General features: G+C 34.9%; 1 protein-coding gene and 1 long non-coding RNA gene across 2 annotated transcripts; both read left to right on the forward strand.

Annotated features, from left to right (window-relative positions):
• Positions 1-214: 214 nt before the first annotated feature.
• On the forward strand, positions 215-1,816 carry LOC112011360 (receptor-like protein 6). The gene has a single exon (XM_065764788.1). The coding sequence runs from the start codon at positions 215-217 to the stop codon at positions 1,814-1,816; it is 1,602 nt and encodes a 533-aa protein (XP_065620860.1).
• A 2,720-nt stretch (positions 1,817-4,536) lies between these two features.
• Positions 4,537-8,835, forward strand: LOC136063839 (uncharacterized). Its single transcript, XR_010625488.1, has 3 exons — positions 4,537-4,843; positions 8,187-8,283; positions 8,365-8,835. It is a non-coding gene; the product is annotated as an uncharacterized LOC136063839 (long non-coding RNA).
• The last annotated feature ends 10,181 nt before the right edge of the window (positions 8,836-19,016 follow it).

A 19,016-nucleotide genomic window follows, 5' to 3' on the forward strand; every position in this document is an offset into this window, starting at 1 on the left:
ATATAATTCTTCTTTTTTTTTGAAGTCAGGGGGTTCATTTGAACCCCCTGACCAAAGAGTACCGTCGCCACTGTGGCTTGGAAACCTTACCCAGCTAACTGTATTGGAACTTGGGACCAATAAATTCCATGGTTCAATTCCACAATCAATTTGTAGGCTTGCGAATCTTGAATATCTGAGTTTTATTGATAATAACCTTAGTTGCAGAGTGGACATGGACTTGTTTCTGAAGCTCAAAAATCTAACTCAGATCCAGCTTTCAGGAGTCCATCTATCATTCCCCATTAATTCAACATTCAACGACAGTACTTCAAAGCTTGAGCTTGTAGGATTAAATGCATGTAACTTGACTGAATTCCCAACTTTTTTGCGTTCTCAGCATGATTTGATGATTTTGTATCTTGCCAACAACAGAATTCAGGGTCAAATACCAAACTGGATATTCAACATAGGGAAACAAACTCTCTCAGTGTTGGTTCTATCCTACAACTTCCTCACAACTTTTGAGTCTTTCAACCACACTCCGCCAATTCTACCATGGGATAGTTTACTTTCTTTGGATCTCTCTTCCAACAAGTTGCAAGGATCACTTCCAATTCCTCCACCTTCCATCGCCCAATACAATGTCTCAAACAATAAATTGACTGGAGAAATCTCACCATTGTTTTGCAATCTTAGCCTAATTGTAACACTGGATCTCTCACGCAACAACTTGGGGGGCATGCTTCCAGAATGCTTGAGCAACTTGAAGGTATTGAATTTACAAAACAACAATTTCTGTGGAATACTTCCTGGAATATACATGGAAGAAAGTAGATTGATAGCGATTGATGTAAGTTATAATCAATTAGAAGGACAAGTACCAAGATCATTGTCCAACTGCACAATGCTGAAGATTCTTCTTCTTGGTAACAATCGATTTTCTGACATTTTCCCCTCTTGGTTGGGGAAGCTTCCAAGGTTGAAGGTTCTAAGTTTGCAATCTAATGGGTTCCATAGTGCAATTGGGAAACCTGAAAGCAGTCTTGATTTCCCCAAGTTGCAAATCATTGATATCTCTTTCAATAACTTTACACGTAAGTTACCATATGAGCACTTCCAATGTTGGACCTCTATGAAAGTTGCCAACTTGACATTTGACAAGGATAATGCTTATATGAATGCAGACACAACCACCCCATCTCCTTATTTCGGTTTTGAAAATGATTTTAGTTACACCTTGGAATTGACAAACAAAGGCATCAAGACACTATATCAAAAGATCCAAGATCATCTTGTAGCTATTGATCTCTCAAGCAATAAATTTGATGGAGAAATTTCAGAAGTCATTGGAAATCTAAAGGGGCTTCATTTGCTCAACATATCCAACAACATTCTCACTGGTCCTATCCCATCTTCCTTAGGGAACTTAACGGAGCTTGAATCTTTGGATCTTTCTCAAAATGGGCTATCAGGAGAGATTCCTCCGCAATTATTGCAACTCACATTCCTTGCATTCTTCAATGCCTCAAATAACCATCTTACGGGGCCTATTCCACAAGGTCAACAATTCTCTACCTTCGAAAATAATTCATATTTGGGAAACACAGGTTTGTGTGGTATGCCTTTGACTAAGAAATGCAAAATTTCTGAGACATTGACACAGCCACCACTGAATTCCAAACAAGGTGAAGGGTCAAATTTCCCAAGTAAATTTGATTGGGTAGTTATAATGATGGAATATGGGAGTGGGTTAATAATTGGGTTTGTTACTGGGAATAACTTGACCATAAGAAAGTTGGAGAGGTTTCTCAAGAATTTTGGAAGAAAGCAGTAAAAGTGAAAGAAGAAAGGTGGAAAATGAAGCAATGTAGCAGCTAGATTTGATTAACCAAGATTTTCTTCAGAGATTTCCACCCATGAAGTTCTTTATTTCAACAGATACATATCTATGAAAATCTACCATGTCTGTAATGTATTATGGTCTTATATATTTTGTCATTGCACTGTCTTTAATTTTTCTTTTTGAACTTTCTTTACTGTTATGATGGTATTGAAATATCGCATGTCTAATATCGTATATGTATGAAAGTTTGCAATTCTTATTAAAATAATAATAATAATAATAAAATAAATAAATAAAAAGAGTGAGAGAGCTAAATTGTATTTGTAACTTGAAATTTCATTCTCGAGCTTGGCAAAACATGAGCCTAGAATAGGATAATCTATTATTCATTGATTTTACTAATGTTTGCAATAAATCAAGAGTGAGAAATTTTTCTTGAAGAGCCAAGTTAAATAAAGGTTATTTAAATCAGGATCTTATGTAGGGGTTCAAGTGATAACTTAGAGGTAATTACCTCTTTTACTGTGCCTTATTTATTAATTTATTTTTTAACCTTACCTCCACTCTCTATTATTCACTTATCTAAAAAATAAAAATTGGGATTGTGCACACAAAATTTGTAAAAGGATAAATCATCATGAAATAGTGTAACAAATTTTCAATTTATATTGATTTGTATATATGTAAGTACAATCCTCTATATGACTCTTTACAATGAAAGAATAAAATAAAACTCTTTTGATTCGATCTCCAAGAAACTTTACGATCTGAAGCGCTATGAAGTTTGATCTTGAACGTGCCTTGATGTCTCCAAGTTGGATGTGTAATTGGATGTATTTGATTTGAAGTCGAGGGCCGTTGGCTTGATCTCGAACAAAATTGAAGGAAAATCCCTAGCGACTTTGATTTGAAGAAGTAGGAATGAGCTTGATTTTGAGGGAGCAAGGGTGCTCTTTTGGACTTAGAGATGACTCTCTATTTTGGCAGTGTCAATAGGGTTTTTCTCTCTCTATTTCTATGTCCTTTTCTTATATAAGAAGCTTCTATTTATAAGCAACTTAATTGCATTTGATTTGGAATTTCCTCTCAGCATTTATTGAGAGTTAATTATGAATTATGAATTTAATTTGGTTTTCCATTAATAAGAACCTTCCATATGAGTCTTTTTTTTTCCTGACGTTGCCACATGGCTTGATTTTAGTTGTCCACGTCATCAATTGGAAATTAATTTGATCAAAGATACTCAATCATGATCAATTGGACGGTTGAGGATACATCATAAAAATTTTGATGTCTACAAACGGTTACTCAGGTCGAACCGTACAATTTGGTCCAATCCGGATCTGAAAATCATGGTTTTAACCATTTCTTATATTTTAGGAATAAGGATAAGTCTTTCAGAAAAAAAAAAAAGAAAAGAAAAAAAAAAAAAAAGAAGAGAGAATAAGGATAAGTTAATTAAATTAGAGATATTTTGTAAGTCAAAAGGGCAATAACATGGTGAATAGGTTTTCTTGACTTTATTTTTATTGAGAAAGATGAATAGGTTTTTTTTTTTTTTTTTTTTTTTTTTTTTTTTAATAAATAAAACTGCATGGGATGGGAATCATGGGATAAAGATAAGTATTAAGACAAAAAAGTAATTTGAGTTCAAATAGAACACATGCTTATTTCAATTTTGAACAAAAACAAAAGTAACGTTCATTTATGTGAGGTGTAATTTGAGTTCAAATGGAACATAGGCTTCCAAAAAAAAAAAAAAAAAAAGAAAAAAAATAGAACATAGGCTTATTTCAATTTTGAACAAAACAAAAGTAACATAAGGTGTTTTGTTCTGAAAGTTTTGCCTTTAAAAAAAAAAAAAATTTAAACAAAAACAAAAGCAACGTGTGGGAATTTTTATTTATAAGAATATCATATTGAGGTGAAGATAAAACCGATACATCATGAGGCAAAGCAGACTCAACCATGCTTAGATTTTCCTCTATGAAAGTTACATATGAATCAATATTCTTGGATTATTGCAGCCACATTCTTTACTACATTAGCAACAGTATGTCAAGAATATTGATTCATATGTAACTTCGATAGAGGAATCTAAGCATGGTTGAGTATGCTTTGGCTTATGATCTTGATAAACATCAACATCAACTTGTACACCAATTTTGAACAATACATTTTTTGTATTATGAGTACTTTAAAGTTTGAATATGTATTTCTTTATAACACTTTTTAAACTATAGTTTTTACATCATTTTAAATAAGAATACTTGAGCACCACTATCAAACATGCCCTTAGTTAGCTAGTAAGTTTCTTGTTTTTAATTTTTTCCTATTTACAGTTTTAACGACATTTCTTATATTTAAATTAAGGGCAATTTCGGAAGTAAAAAAAAATGAACATAACATTTTTCTTTTATTTTCCATTTTGCACGTTGGTTTATTTTTGAATTTTTAAGGTTTATTTGGTAGGCGAATTTGAATAATGTTATTTATAATTTTTTAAAATACGTATAAATTAAAAAGTTTATAAAAATATGCATAATATTATTTAAAAATTAAAAATGTATTATTTAATTACTTTACCAACGTCTTCACGGCTGGAGCACTTTTAGCAATAGCATTCACATTCATTGTTTATTTATTTATTTCTATATTTGTATTATTTTGTTTAAGTCAAAATAGCCAAAATATAAGGCGTTGTTCAAACACTGAAATAAGGTAATTCTCTCTTTCACAAGCGGCGGCGCTGAGGGAGAGTAGCAATAAAAATGCTACAACAAAGCGTAACCATCAACGCCACAACCATAAATACAGACACTCTCTTCAGCTTTAATCCCTGTTTGCCTCCCCGAATAACACCATCACCACCACCACCACCACCGGCCACACTCAGCTTCTTCTTCTCCATGAACAAAACCCTCTTCTCTCTTCAACTCCTTCTTCTTCTTCTTTGAAGCACTCAACTCCAATCTTCGCTTCTCGGGCCTCATGTGACACTCACGAGACCTCACCCTGGTAAGTTAAACAGTTAATAGTAGCTTGCAATTCTTGGGAAAATCTTTTTTTTTTTTTTTGAAAAATAGAGATGGGTAATATATTTTTTTCTGCTTTGTAATATAATATTTTTATTTGGCTATTTGGAAGCTAAAATAAATTTAGTTAGAAAACGCTAGGCAAACGTTGGCATAGTAATATATATAATGCGTTTATGTACACACAAAGAGACACACTGCACGATTTTCTTATAATGAGTGTGCTTTTTTTATTATTTTTAAGATATGGGTCTTATGAAACATGTTTTGATTTTTATAGTATGTGATTTTTAAAATAATTAAGAATTTTGGCTTGCTGGGATGCTATTGGATTTAAGGTTTGTGAGATCGGTTGGTGGAAGTTATTATTATTTTTTGATAGGTAGGTAAGACTTTATTAATATAGAAAATAGACACCCCCAGCACATAGGATATGAACTGGTGGTGTAATACAAATATCAAAAAGTAAAGAAATCAATAAAATCCATCAAACTAGTTAAAGAATGACTGCTTAGAGAAGCCATCCAGGCATACAAAAGGCATTGAAAACTACATTTCACAGTCAGCCTTGAAATTTTGAAGCCTTTGAATGTTCGACTATTCCCTTCCTTCCAAATAACCCACATAAGACATAGAGGAATAGCCTTCTAAATCTCTCCATTATCTCTTCTACCCCCAAGCCATGGCCAACAAGCTAGCAGCTCCACAACCTTCTTTGTCATCTACCATTGCACCCGAAAAGACAAAACAGAGGACCATAGATTCCTTGCTGTAGGACTGTGTAGCAACAAGTGATCCACTGAAAGCTCATATTTTGACATGATTATTTTATTTGAAAGCTCTGTGTTCTATAACTTATTATTATTATTACTATAGTTTTTTAAGTCTTTGCGTTCTCTAACTTTGTTAGACAATTTTGGTTGAACCTATTTATGTTAGCTTGCATATGGTGCTTCAACCTCCTTCCTTTATATCTGTATTTCTCACTAGCTTACTTCTTATTTTTAGATCAACTCTTTGTTTGGTTGTAGCTGGGGGAAGGTAAGAGAAAGGAAGAGAGCAAGGGAAAGGAAAGAGAAAAGAAAATTATTTTCCTTAGGTCTATTTGGATATAGGAAGAAAAGGAAACAAGAAAATAAAATAATCTATCTTAATGATTAAAAAAAAAAAAAAAAATCTATCTTTTCTTTGTTTGGTTTGCAAATAGCAGGGAAAGGAAAAATATTTTTTTTACCTTTACACCCTCATCTATATTTTATAAATGTGATATATTTCAAATTTGTGTTGAAAAGTTAAAAGTATATTTGTAAATTAATAACACATTAATTTCAATTTTGTCAACTCAGCAGTTTTCCTTTCCAACTTTTTCCATCCATTTTGGGCAGATAGAGATTTTTGGACCCTGGCAGAAATCTCTTACCTTTAAATCCTTAGCCTTTTCTTTACATTTTTGGAACCAAACAGTGAAATCAGTCTTCCACGCCTCATTTTTTCCCTATGTTTTCCTTTCTCCTCTCTTTCCACTGTTCCAAACAAAATGTAAGAGTTATTCTTTGGAAATCTTCTCCACTGGCAGTTAACATTACAATATTTTGCTGCTGTATTTGTCTTAAGTCTCTCATTTTAAAAATTGTCTTTCTCAGTCTGTCCAATTATCCACTAATTTATTCATCTTAGCTACATTTTATACCTATGCACTGCTTCATTAAGCTCAGCTTTTCTATATTGTTCATTTCCAATTTTCTCTCCTGATTTGCATAACCTCCGTCCAACATCCTGTTTTTATGAACCAGTCTCTGTTCTTTTAATTAATATAAGTGGACACTTACATTAATTAAAAGCTGAGTGTGGTCTTATTATGTTCTTTCCTGAACAATCATCTTTGGTAGATTGTTCAGGAAAGAACATAATGGTGAGAAGTTAATGTGGTCTTATTATGTGGGCAGTAAGAGGGAATAATGGCATGCATTTGACAGAAAAACTTCCAAGGAATGCTGCTTCTTTTGTTTGGACTGCTGCCTTAGGTAGGATCTCAACTGTGGATAACCTCATCAAGATAACATTACTATAGTTGATTAGTATTGCATTTGTAATTCTAACTGCAATCACTGAACCATCTATTGCTCCATCATTTTGTGGAACGAGATTTTTGGAGTGCTGTTCCACTTTGAATCTTGTGGACTAAATACGGAGAGGAATAATCAGACTTTTCAAGGAGTCGAGTCTGTACAAACTAAATTCGTGAAGTTTTGTATAATCAGAAGATGACTACTTTTGGCAGCATCCCTTGTTCTTCTTCTTAAAATTTTTTTGGTGAAATTGCTATAATTGTTTGTGGAGCCAAGTAGTGTGTCATTATGATTTTTATGTAATATATCTTTCACATCATAAAGTCCCTGTTTACAGGGAGGACATTTGTTAACTTTATATTTTGGTTATGTACGATTACTCACTGAATATGAGCAGAGATATTTTAAATTCATGCAATATTTTTCCTTCTAATTTTAATTATTTTGATTCCTTAAAATTAATTTCTTGGAGTTGGTGATTTGGGGTTTTAGTCAATGTAAGATCTTGTGGTAGATTGGAGAATTTGGGGTTGGCTTTGGAAATGTGTATAAGGTAATTGCCAATCTTAGGCTCCATTTGATAAGAGATTTCTGATAACGTTGTTGTTGTTTTGTGAAAATACATGTGTGTGAAAAAATGTGTAATGTTGTCTAAACACTGAAAATTGTTGTTTAAACAACAGTACTAAACACCCCCCTAAATTGCTTTTCTAGCTAAGAAGCTGAGGATACATTTTTTAAAAGAAAAAGGACAAGAAATCTTCATGTTTTTCTTCAGTTATTTAATAGTTTGATCTTGTAAATCTATACTCTCATAGTATCTTTTCTCTTTTAGACAGGAAACTTCTGCCAATTAACTTGCTGGCATTGCTTTTTTTAGATGCCCCTCTGATCGCATCCCTTGCTTCCCATGATGTGTTTGTTTCCCATGATGTGTTTGTGGTCTATCTTTGTAGCGTTGATTCCCGGTATCATATTGTCCAATCAACCAGCTATTCACTTATTCTTTTACGGTTATTCTAAGATATAAAGATGTTATTCATGTTGTTATGTGTGTTTTGTTAATTTGTTGCATACATAAGGGTAAGTCCTTATATATGATTTTACTTTCTTTTTCATGCATCTTAGAGATAACATTAAGGAATTTTTTGTGCTGTTGTTACTCATATGTTTTCCCATTCATACTTAACTGGATTTCCAAAAAATAAAAAGCTAAATAAAAACTACTGAACTATATGTTTTTCCTTAATGCTGCAGGAAGCAGCTCAAGCAAAAGGAGTCCTCAAAGCTTTTACTCAGCAGTCCTTGAAGAAAGAAGAGCCATAGTTCCTTCTTCTGGAATTTCTACACTTTGGTAAGCTCTGTTTCTTATGAATGAGTTGGTCTGATTCCTTGAAATTAATTATGGAAGATGCTAACAAAAATCACTACACAGGTTCAAATTAGTCACACATTTTTTGGCACATCAAAGAATATAGCAACTTCAACCATGTCCTGCTGTGACCTGTCACACTTCATCTTTGGTGTCATCAACAACAGATGAAACCTCACCCATGACCAGGGCCTGTCCTTCACAAGAGATAACTGGAACTTTGGAGACCTAGGGCTGATTTTGGTTCCTCTCATGATTATGACTCAGGATCATGGTTCATTATTTAAGGCATTGGGTTTACAGCTGCTTATCCCTTTTTCATGGTTTTGTACCAGTTTTTCCAAGATTTTCATATAACATAGCTCATTGTAGCGTGCATGAGAAATGTTTTGCACTATACTATACTTGTAACCAGAAATGATCTGCTTTATGCTTGTAACCATTTTCAAGAAGATTTAAATTCATTGCCAATTTATTTTCAAGCCAAATTAAGAACAAGTTACACAAAAGTTAATACCAAGCAGCAAATGAGCTTAGTTGATTTGATTTAAATGTTCTTTTACTGTTTAATGTGGTTTCAAACTTCCTCCTCCCAAGACATGGCAACATGGCTTGGTACTGATTTAATATACTGATTTAAGAATTTTGGATCTATCATCCTGCGTAGGGGTATCAAAAGGACCTATATTATTGAGTTTGATTTGTCCTTCCAACATTGGGTGCCAAGAAATGAACATGGAGCTAAGGTACCACTAGCAGATTTCTCTAGAATTGAATTGTTTTTCAAGTGAATGATTGGGAATAAACAAAATTCCAAAATGTTGGATTTTATTTAAAAATCTAGAGGACCTAATTCTCAATTTTCACGGTCTCCACAAATTCATTACCTTGAGCAAAAAAAAAAAAACTCAATTCGTTAAGAGCTTTGTAGTTTGGTGGTACTGTTCGGTTCTTTACAGGAGAACCTACCTTCAAATTTTCCCTCTACACTTATTGTAAGCAAATAAGGAAACCCAAGTTAAAAGAGCTCAGTTTTACGCTAATGGGACGAAAGAGGCGAGGGTCATTTGAAAAAATAGCACTAAATTGACTTTGCCATTTCCTGAGGGGAGGAAAGGTGTAGGCTTTCACATCCAACTTCTTCCAGTCTTCCACTGTTCATATGGATGGAAATATATTTGGGTATGAAATGGTCCGAAAGAGGAAAACAGGAATGGGCAATCTCACATTCATCAATTCTTGTGATTCTCATGGTTGAAATAAAAACATCTGTTAAGCCGTAACTTGTTACCATTTTGTAACATTTCAAGAACCAGTACGAATATAATAATATCCAATTTTGAAACCTTTACTGCGACCAAAACGCCATACAAAAGAATCCTATCATGTGAATCCAATATGAGTAAACATAATAATATTTACTGTTGAAATAACCTTTTGTTTTCATAAATTCATATTTATATGTCTATTTATATAAATAAATAAAAGGGAAAATTACACTTTGTCTACATGTAATTTGCTCAAAAAACACTTTGCCTACTTATGATTTAAAAATTGACACTTTACCCACCTGAGGTTAGCACTATTTGTCTTCCGTTACCCACCTCTGTTAAAAACATGGGTAAATTTGTATTTTTGTTACCCTTTTATGTTTCTCTCCTCTCAAAACATAAAAAACTAAAAAATCAAGGGAAAAGAAGATCTAAAATCTAAGTTTTACAAAAATTAAAACCTAACTTTTACATCTTCTTTTCATGTATCAACTTTTAAATCTTCTATTTTAATACATTAAAAATTGAAATTATGCGTCTTTAGTTTAGCACGTCACTGTCCTAAATGCCCTCTTCATTCTTTGTTTGTATTTCCAGCACTGTCTTCATTTTTATGCTTGCGTTGGTTGGTGTATTTTATCCATACAACGGAGGAGATTTGTTACTGCACTGGTAGTTATATGTGCACTCATGTTTGGGATTACAAGATACACATCATCCTCTTTCTATTGCTAGCTTGAAGGAAAGAACTGGGTTAGTCTAGATGAATTCTTTCTATGAATTTAGCTTAGGCCGTGGTGCTTTTTAGAGTATGACCTGGTGAACTTAATTGATTTTTTTTTTTTTTTTTTTCCATTCTTTGGTTCAGGTGAGGAAACACACAATTTAAATTTTTAACGTGTTAAAATAGAAGATCTAAAAGTTGATTCATGAAAAGATGTAAAAGTTAAGTTTTAATTTTTTACAAAACCTAGTTTTTAGATCTTCATTTATCTTGATTTTTTAGTTTTTATGTTTTAAGAGGAGAGAGACATAAAACGGTAATAAAAATACAAATTTACCATTGTTTTTAACAGAGATGGGTAACAGAAGATAACTGGAGCTAACCACAGGTGGGTAAAGTGCTAATTTTTAAACCACAGGTAGGCAAAGTGTTTTTAGAGCAAACCACAGGTGGGCAAAGTGTAATTTCCCTTAAATAAAAACTTCTTGTTGAAAAGTCTCTTATATGTGGATAATTAATATATAAAACCCTTTTGAAAAATATTAAGTTATCTCTTATGTTCAATCCCAATCTATATGATTATCAATCGAAAATACTAGACAGATGAATTTCATACTAAGAATTTATATGTTCCCCTCAATGTAGATATAACCTAACGTGTTCACATATAGCCTTAAAAATGAGTATCACCGATTGGCACCATGAATGTTTTATGCATGATAAATTAATTTAAATAAACCTCTCAGGTTCAAGGATAAAAAAAAAAATTGTGATATAACAAAGGTTTAACTGACAGTAATCATTATATAAAATGTTCTATACATCCAATTCAATGTATAAACTTTATATATGTAAAGTTGTGATTTACAACTATGTATTTTGTTGGTTTTTATTCCGTGTCAAATTTGATTATAATTTTATTCAATCTTTTGTACCCTGTATTTATTGTGGGATTTGATTGTAAGGGTTGTGTGATAGAGAGAGAGTGTGTGTGAAGACTCACGCAATTGAAGATTGAGGAGATCTTGCAGGTATCTCGCGACTAAGCATCCTGCGAAGTGAGCCATATGCCCTGCACATGACTAGAATGCGAAGAGTCAGGACAAATAGCGATAGCTGTGTTTCACGAGTATCTCGCAGGTAAGGCCTTCCTGTGAGACATCCGCGAGACATTCTGTTTTACTAGGCTATGCTATCTGATACACACTTTCTGTGCCCACACTATATATACCCACATTACCCACAAATGTTGAGGAGTTCTTCTGAGAGAAAACCCTAGCCAAACACCTTGAGAGTTAAAGATTGTTATACCCACAATTCTCTACACATTTGCTTGTAGAATTTCCTCAACTCCTACCTCTCCATTTCCATACCATTGAGAGGTTGATAGCCCAAACACTTACCACACCCTTTCAGAGTGTCAAGTGAGGTTTTGGTGGTGCTGAAAAGTATTAGAAGAAGCCAAGGATGACAGATGCAACATGGAGTTTGTTGCAGGATCCGGAGAGCTAGACAAGACACAGTTCCAAGAAGTCTTGTTGAAGTAAGAGCTTGGAGAGCTTAGGTACATCGGGTAGATTAGGCTTGGAGGGTCTCTTACTAACCCATGTATCCCAACTGATTGTCTAGTGGGTCGATTACCGCTTGGAGGGCGGTGGAGAGGTTTTTCGCCGAGTTCTTCAGTTTCCTTTTCGATAACACATCGGCGTGTTATCTTGTGTTTGCATCTTTCTTCCCTACTCTTTTACATTCCATTTTACTGCTGTGTTGCTTTGATTATGGATTAGAGTAGCTTGTTTGTTCATCCACTTGCATTTACACTATTCCGCACTTAGTATTAAGTTAGTGTAAAATCTATCGAGTCGTAACTTTTATTTGGGGGTCTAAACAGCTCTTATGTTTTCAACACATTTTCGAACTTTCAATTGGTATCAGAGCGGGTGCACTAGATGTGGTTTAATTACCTTCGTGCGATCCTTGACCCTGTTTGAGATGGACCGGTCTCAATCTTTAAATGTTCCACCATATTTTGATGGTAGTAATTATGCCTTCTGAAAAGTCCGAATGAGGGCATTCTTGTGTTCAATTGATAATACTGTTTGGGATGCGGTAGAAGTAGGATGGACTAGGGCGGAGGCCGCTAAATCCATTTGGGATAAAGCAGCACTTGCGGCAGCTAACGCTAATAGTAAAAATTTGAATGCAATTTTTTGTGGTGTTTCTCCAGATGAGTTTCACAGGATTTATCACATAACAGTAGTCAAGGAAGCTTGGAAGATATTGGAGACCACCTATGAAGGAACAAAGAAAGTGAAGGATACAAAGTTGCAGATGCTAACTACTAGATTTAAGGAGTTGAAAATGAGTGAGAACGAGTCATTTGACTCTTTCTACAGTAAGCTGGATGAAGTGGTTATTGGCAAGTTCAACTTGGGTGAGAAAATGAAGGACTCAAAGATAGTGAGGAAAATCCTTCGATCATTGCCAGAAAGCTTCCGAGCAAAAATCATAGCTATAGAGGAAAGTAAAGATTTGGATGAGATCAAAATCCAAGAACTCATTGGATCTCTCTAAACGTATGAGCTGGGACTGCCTTCTCATAAGTCGAGTAAATCTCTCGCACTTAAAACCATCACCGAAAGAATAGATGATTCCTCCGAAGAAGATGGAGTGGAGAAGAAGATAGCATTTCTTGCAAAGAACTTCCGAAAATTTTTGAAGATGAAGAACAGTGGGAAACCGTTTAGCAGAGGGAAGTTTTCATCCTCCAAAGGTGATAGGAAGGAGTTTAAAAAGAAAGATGGGAAGGATACTCAATCGCCTCAAGACATTGTGTATTATGAATGCAATGGCCATGGAAATTTCAAGAAGGAGTGTCCCAACTATCTTAGAGGGAAGGGCAAGGTGTATGCCATAACACTTAGTGATTCAGATTCTTCCAATTCAGATTTGGAAGAGAGCTGTGATGGTAAAGGGAATTACTCTGCTTTTATGGCTATTGCTCATGATGAGTCTTCGGAGGACTTGAATTTACTTGTACAAGAGCTTGGGGAGCATAGTGATGAGGAATCAATGGGAATTATAGAAGAACCAGATGTTGAATAAGATGAGAGTATAAAGGGTCTTCAAGAAAACTACAATTCACTCCTTGAGAAGTCAGGAGAATATACAAGGGTGGTTAAGACAACTATTAAAAAGATGAAGAAGGCAGAAGAGGACTATAGAAGTCTCCTAATGTGATATAAGAAGGCCAAATGTGAAATAGAGACGCTGAATGGAGAAATGACCGAAGCCTACTCAAAGATAAAATTCCTTAAGCTTAAAGTGGTTCAAGCTAATGCTAAAATAGAGCGAGTCTCCTCTAAGAAGCTTGATGAAGTCCTCTCTTATAAAAAACCTTTCTCCGACAAAACCGGATTGGGATATACTAGAGAAAGTAGTTTAGCTATTAAAGTAACCAAGGAAGTGAAGTTTGTGCAAGCCAAAGAACCAGTAGTGGCTGCCTCCACTCCTAAGAAAGTGGAGGATGAGAAGAAGAAGAATGTGACTGACCAAAGGTTTATGACGAAGCCTCCTAAACAATTAGTGGTCAAACCTAAGGGTAATGGGAAATCGTTTCCAAAGTCACAAAGAGGTCCGAGAATTCAATATTTTTGTCATCACTGTGGACTTCAAGGATACACTAGACCAAATTGTCATAAGCTGGGGGCATTGAAGAATGCAAGTGTTCAGAGGTCAAGAGGACGAAGAAATGACAAACGGAATTGGGTTGTTGAGCAATCAAAAGGTCGAGATGGTGATTCTGGTGTGATGGATGTGATGAAAATGATTGATGCATTCACCACATGTTTGGCAAGCTTTTCCAGAAGGTTTGAAGGCCTCAATACTCGTACCCAAAACTATAGGGATATCACCTCAAACACACGTGCCGTGTGGGTGAAAAGGGATACTCATGCATAAGCATTACAACATGCCCATGCATTAATACTTCCGATGTTTAGGGGCATATGTTCATGCATCACAACATGCGTAATTCACTTTGTGTCAATTGCTTCTGGTTTATAACATGTTTCTTTTACTTGTTTTGGTTTGTACCTGTTTTTGTTGATCTTACTTTACTTGTTCTGTTTTTGAGTGTGTTCAAAAATTCAAAAACCCATAAAAATTAAAAAATCTTCAAAAAGTTTGATCGCTTATGTTGTGTATTTTACATGTGAGTTTGACCTAGTATCTTCGTACTAATGGCGTAGTGTATTTTCGAGCATAGCTTGTTCTGTATGCACATATATCTGTGTGGAAGAAATCTTGAAAACTATGTGTGATTGTTGTAAATAGATCTTCAAGCTTGTCATGAATGATTGGTCAATAGTTTTGATGGTCTTAATACTTGCATAGACTTGTGCCTATATCTCTTCCCACTTTATTTTTATGTTTTTTGCAAAAGAGCTCACTAAATGTAAATCTCCAAATGAAAAGAGATATTGAGCTACAAAAGCTTGTCGCACATGCTAGTATTTGATTAGGAAAAAGGGAAAGCGACTTTTCTAATGAAATGTATGGTGCTCAAAAAACCAAAGGCTAACTCTCAATGTTGAAATATTAAAAATTTCAAGCATCATCTCAAAAAGAGATGTGTTATGCAAAAATGATCAAATGTTATGATTTATGCAGAAGCCAAATGAAAAGCTTCTAAGATTTGTAATTAATTTGTGGGAGGTCATATATGTTCATTTCTATAATTGAGATAGACCACTTGATTTAGTACCAATTGTGTATGACTTAATTGAATTGATCATTGAAACTTCACTCTGGTCTAAAGACTATTTCACATTTGATACTCACGCACAACACACAAGACTTTGATTCAATTAATGCTTATCTTATTTGTGTGATTGTACATGTTCAAATGTGATGTGTATGCTCATATACTTGTTGATCAAACCCAAAAATTTTTTTGAATGTTTCATATGTTTTTGAAAGTGATATTATACTTTCGTGTCTTTAGTTTTTGTTCAAAATTGTTAGAAATTTAGACCCCTTAAACCAACTAGATTAACCTAGTTAATTAGTCAAGTGATTAACTTAGTCAAATTATGCAATTCTAGGTTATCACAAACATACAGTCATATCAAAAATATAAAGCAGCGGAATAATAAATAACACAATGATATGATCACCCAGGAAACCACACGGTAAAAACCTGAGGAGGATTTAACCTAGCTATCCTTAAGGTAAACCTGAATCCACTATGCGAAAGAATCGAAGTTCATATAAAAGGACTTACAAGCTCCTCGCTTGACTTCCTAATGCTGCCCACCAGTAGAACTTACTAACACGACCACGTGTAAGCTCCAAATTCACGGACTCCTTCTTTCTTGGATTCTCCAATCAACCACAAGCACCCACGCTTGTTATTCTTTAAGCTCCAATGGCAGCAACCGAGTTGATCATCAAGATATTGAAATAATCTCTACCTTGAAAACCCTAAGTTTATGTGAAGGAAAGCTCCTCAAGGATCTCACAAGAGATTCACACAAACAACAAATATGAGCAACAAAGACTTAGAGAGGTTTGGGTACAAAACCTTAGATACAAAAGAGGCACTCTCTTCTCTCTCTCAAAAGTCTCAAAAACGTGGCTTAGGGTTTCCTTTATATAGATGGAGAAGTAGATCTGAAACCCTAATCCTTAATGGGCTTAAGCTGTTGTTTGGGCCGACTTAAAATTCTGCAGATACGATTTTCGATTGATCGAGCCTGTTTTTCGATCGATCGAACCAGGCAGAATATGAAGTCTTCTTCCTGCAGCTTGTATGTTCTTGAATCTTGACTTAAATCACCTTGAGCATTGTCTAATAAAACCTATAGACTCTAAGATTTATATCTAGACAAGTTTGTGTTCATGATTTGCCAATTGTTCTAAACATTTAGAACCTAACAAAAATACATTTTTGTGTTTTTCTTCAAAAACTGGTTCAGAGGTTGTTTCACGAGAAGCTCGCAACTTAGAGCTTCCTGCGAAATGTGCTTAAGGGAAATTAAAAGTCACATTTTCATATAGAGACTCTTGCTACTGCCTTGCAAGTATTTCGCGACTAAACACTTCTCGCGAAATGTTTTTAGGCAAAAACTAGAAAATTTTCAATTCATACAAAGGCTATCGCAACTATCTTGCGATTTATTCGCGACTAAAAGCTTCTCGCGAAAGCTTTTGTACTTCAATGGCCATTCTCGCGACTGTTTCGCTACTATCTAACCTGCGAAAAACACGTGTTTCCAGTTTTTATGTAACAGATGTGACAGTTTTTCAAAACATCTTTATTTCCCTCGCACTGCCTCTCTTCAAACCTTTCTCAACCCAAAATCATTTTTCACTCAAACCTTATCATTTTCAAGAAAAAATCTTTGCAAAATCACTTCAAGGTATGTTTTTCTAAACATTGCTTTCATTTTTCATTAAATTTTGCAGATTTTAGCTTAGGGTTTTAAAAATTGAGGATTTTTCGAAAAAGGGTTGGGTTTCTCAATTTTGTGAAATTTTTTCCAAAACTTTGATTGGGCTGAGTCCCATTTTATCTTTGTGCATCTATGTTGGCCCCGTGTAGCATTCTACACTTGTATTTAGGCAAGTTTTCACCATGTTCATACATTGTTCATAGTTGGATTGCATTGTTGCACGTTAGATGTTTGTCAGAATGTCCTAGTGACATTTCTGTGTTGAATTGGACTTAAATGAGTTTCAATACTTGGGTTTCTTTTTGATTGATCTTGTTTATCATGTTTTGGTTAGTATTTGTGTGTTTTACACACTTTACCCATTTTGTGCCTTAATGCCATGCCATGCACACACTAGGCACACACTAGGCCTCTCTGGGCACACCTTATGCATCTCATGTTGCACACACATGCATCAACTCATGCACACATATGCACACACATGCACAGTTACTAAATTTCATGCATTGTGTTTATATTTACCTATTTTATCTGTTTTAGCATGTTGTTTTGAGTTGGTTATGCTCTGTTTTTAGGTTGTTTTACCTTTGATTTGGACTAACTTGAATCTAATCAAGTTTTGTGTTCTGTTTCGTGTTTTTGCACATATTTCTTTTATGTTCTATGTTCATTTGTGCAGATGTCTTCTACTAAGAATGCAGCTACTAAGAGATCATCCTCCAAACATTCACGCATTGATTCTGATAACTTCAGGTCTGCTGAGGCTAATATGAAGTACAATGACTGTTATAAGGATAAAACGATCATCATGGAAAAGGTCGTACAAATAGAATCACTTGAGGACACTTTCATACCTAAAGTGTTCAAGGACAGGACATGGACAAAGCTCTTGAACCCAACTGGAGTTGTGTACTCGGAGATTATCAAAGATTCCTTCTCCAATGCTAGTGTTGAGGGAGATAATATAAATTGCAGGGTAAGGCACAAAGAGTTTGTCATCACTAAGGACAGCATTCAGGAGTTCTTAGAAGTTCGTCCTCCCTCACAGCCAATTACAGTGCAATATGAGGATCGTTTGGGCTCTACTAAGGAGATGGTGAAGATACTTGGTGGTACTTCTAAGAAAACCTCCATGAATACAATCCCATTTTCACTAGAGATGAGGACATTGGCATATGTGATGATCCATAACTTGTACCCGGTCACCAACCTCACTACACAGTCAGCTCCAAGGACAAGGTTTCTATATGATCTCTTCACCCACAAGGAGATAGATATTTGTGGACATATTTTTCACATTTTGAAGAAGAGCATTGAAAAGAAAAATTCCAGAACAGTTATGCCTTTTCCCTTATTGATTATGGGCCTAATTGCTAAGGCAAAGCTCAAACTTTTGAGTGGCCTCACAGTGGTTCAGAGGGACTATCCCATTGGTGCACACAGAGTAACTAGGAGCACAGCTCATATCAAAGGCTCCAAAATAGGTGTGCATACGATACCACGAGATCGTGTTGAGGAAGAGGGTGGTGATACAGAGGAAGAGATTGATAGATTCACGTTTGCTCCAGAGTCTTCAACTCAACCATCATCTTCAGTACTAGCATGAGGTTTAGACAGATTCATGTACAAGATGTCTACAGTGCTTGACTCCCATGTGCAACACACCGTGACTCAGTTTGCATACCTCTAGGGACAGATCACTACATTGTCTTCACAGATCAACGACTTGTCCATGGCGTGGGGATCAGATTCAGAGTTTGATAAGTTCTAGCCTCTTTGGCCATTCCGGTCAAAAAGGGGGAGAAAATTTTGAGGGAGAGCTTGCACATTTGAGGGGGAGCAGAGCATAGACATAGCTTAGGCATAGAATCTTTGGTTCATACAGGCGGTTTAGCTTTATTTATGTTTTAGTGTAAACTGTTTTAGCCTTTATAACTTTTGTTTACAGTTTTTACTGCTTTTGTTTAAAGTTTTAATACTTTGTTTTTATAATTTAGTTTAATATTCAGTTGTGTTTACCTTACTGCTTTGTAGCATTTCTTTGTACTTTTAAGATATTGTCAATATGTCCTAAGTACCTCACTCTTGTACCCTAGTAGGATTTTGTATCCTAGATGCAAATATTTCGCGCATTTTGCATTGGTTGAGTGTTGGACATGCAATTGATCATTGGGATTGTTCTTAATTGCATTGCGTGTCCGGATGAGCATTTAATAGCTAAATGTTCATTGTAGTCATTCTTTAATGACTATTTTTGTATGATCA

This window comes from Quercus suber, unplaced genomic scaffold, assembly GCF_002906115.3.
Source record: "Quercus suber isolate HL8 unplaced genomic scaffold, Cork oak 2.0 scaffold_584, whole genome shotgun sequence".
Classification (NCBI taxonomy): Eukaryota; Viridiplantae; Streptophyta; class Magnoliopsida; order Fagales; family Fagaceae; genus Quercus; species Quercus suber.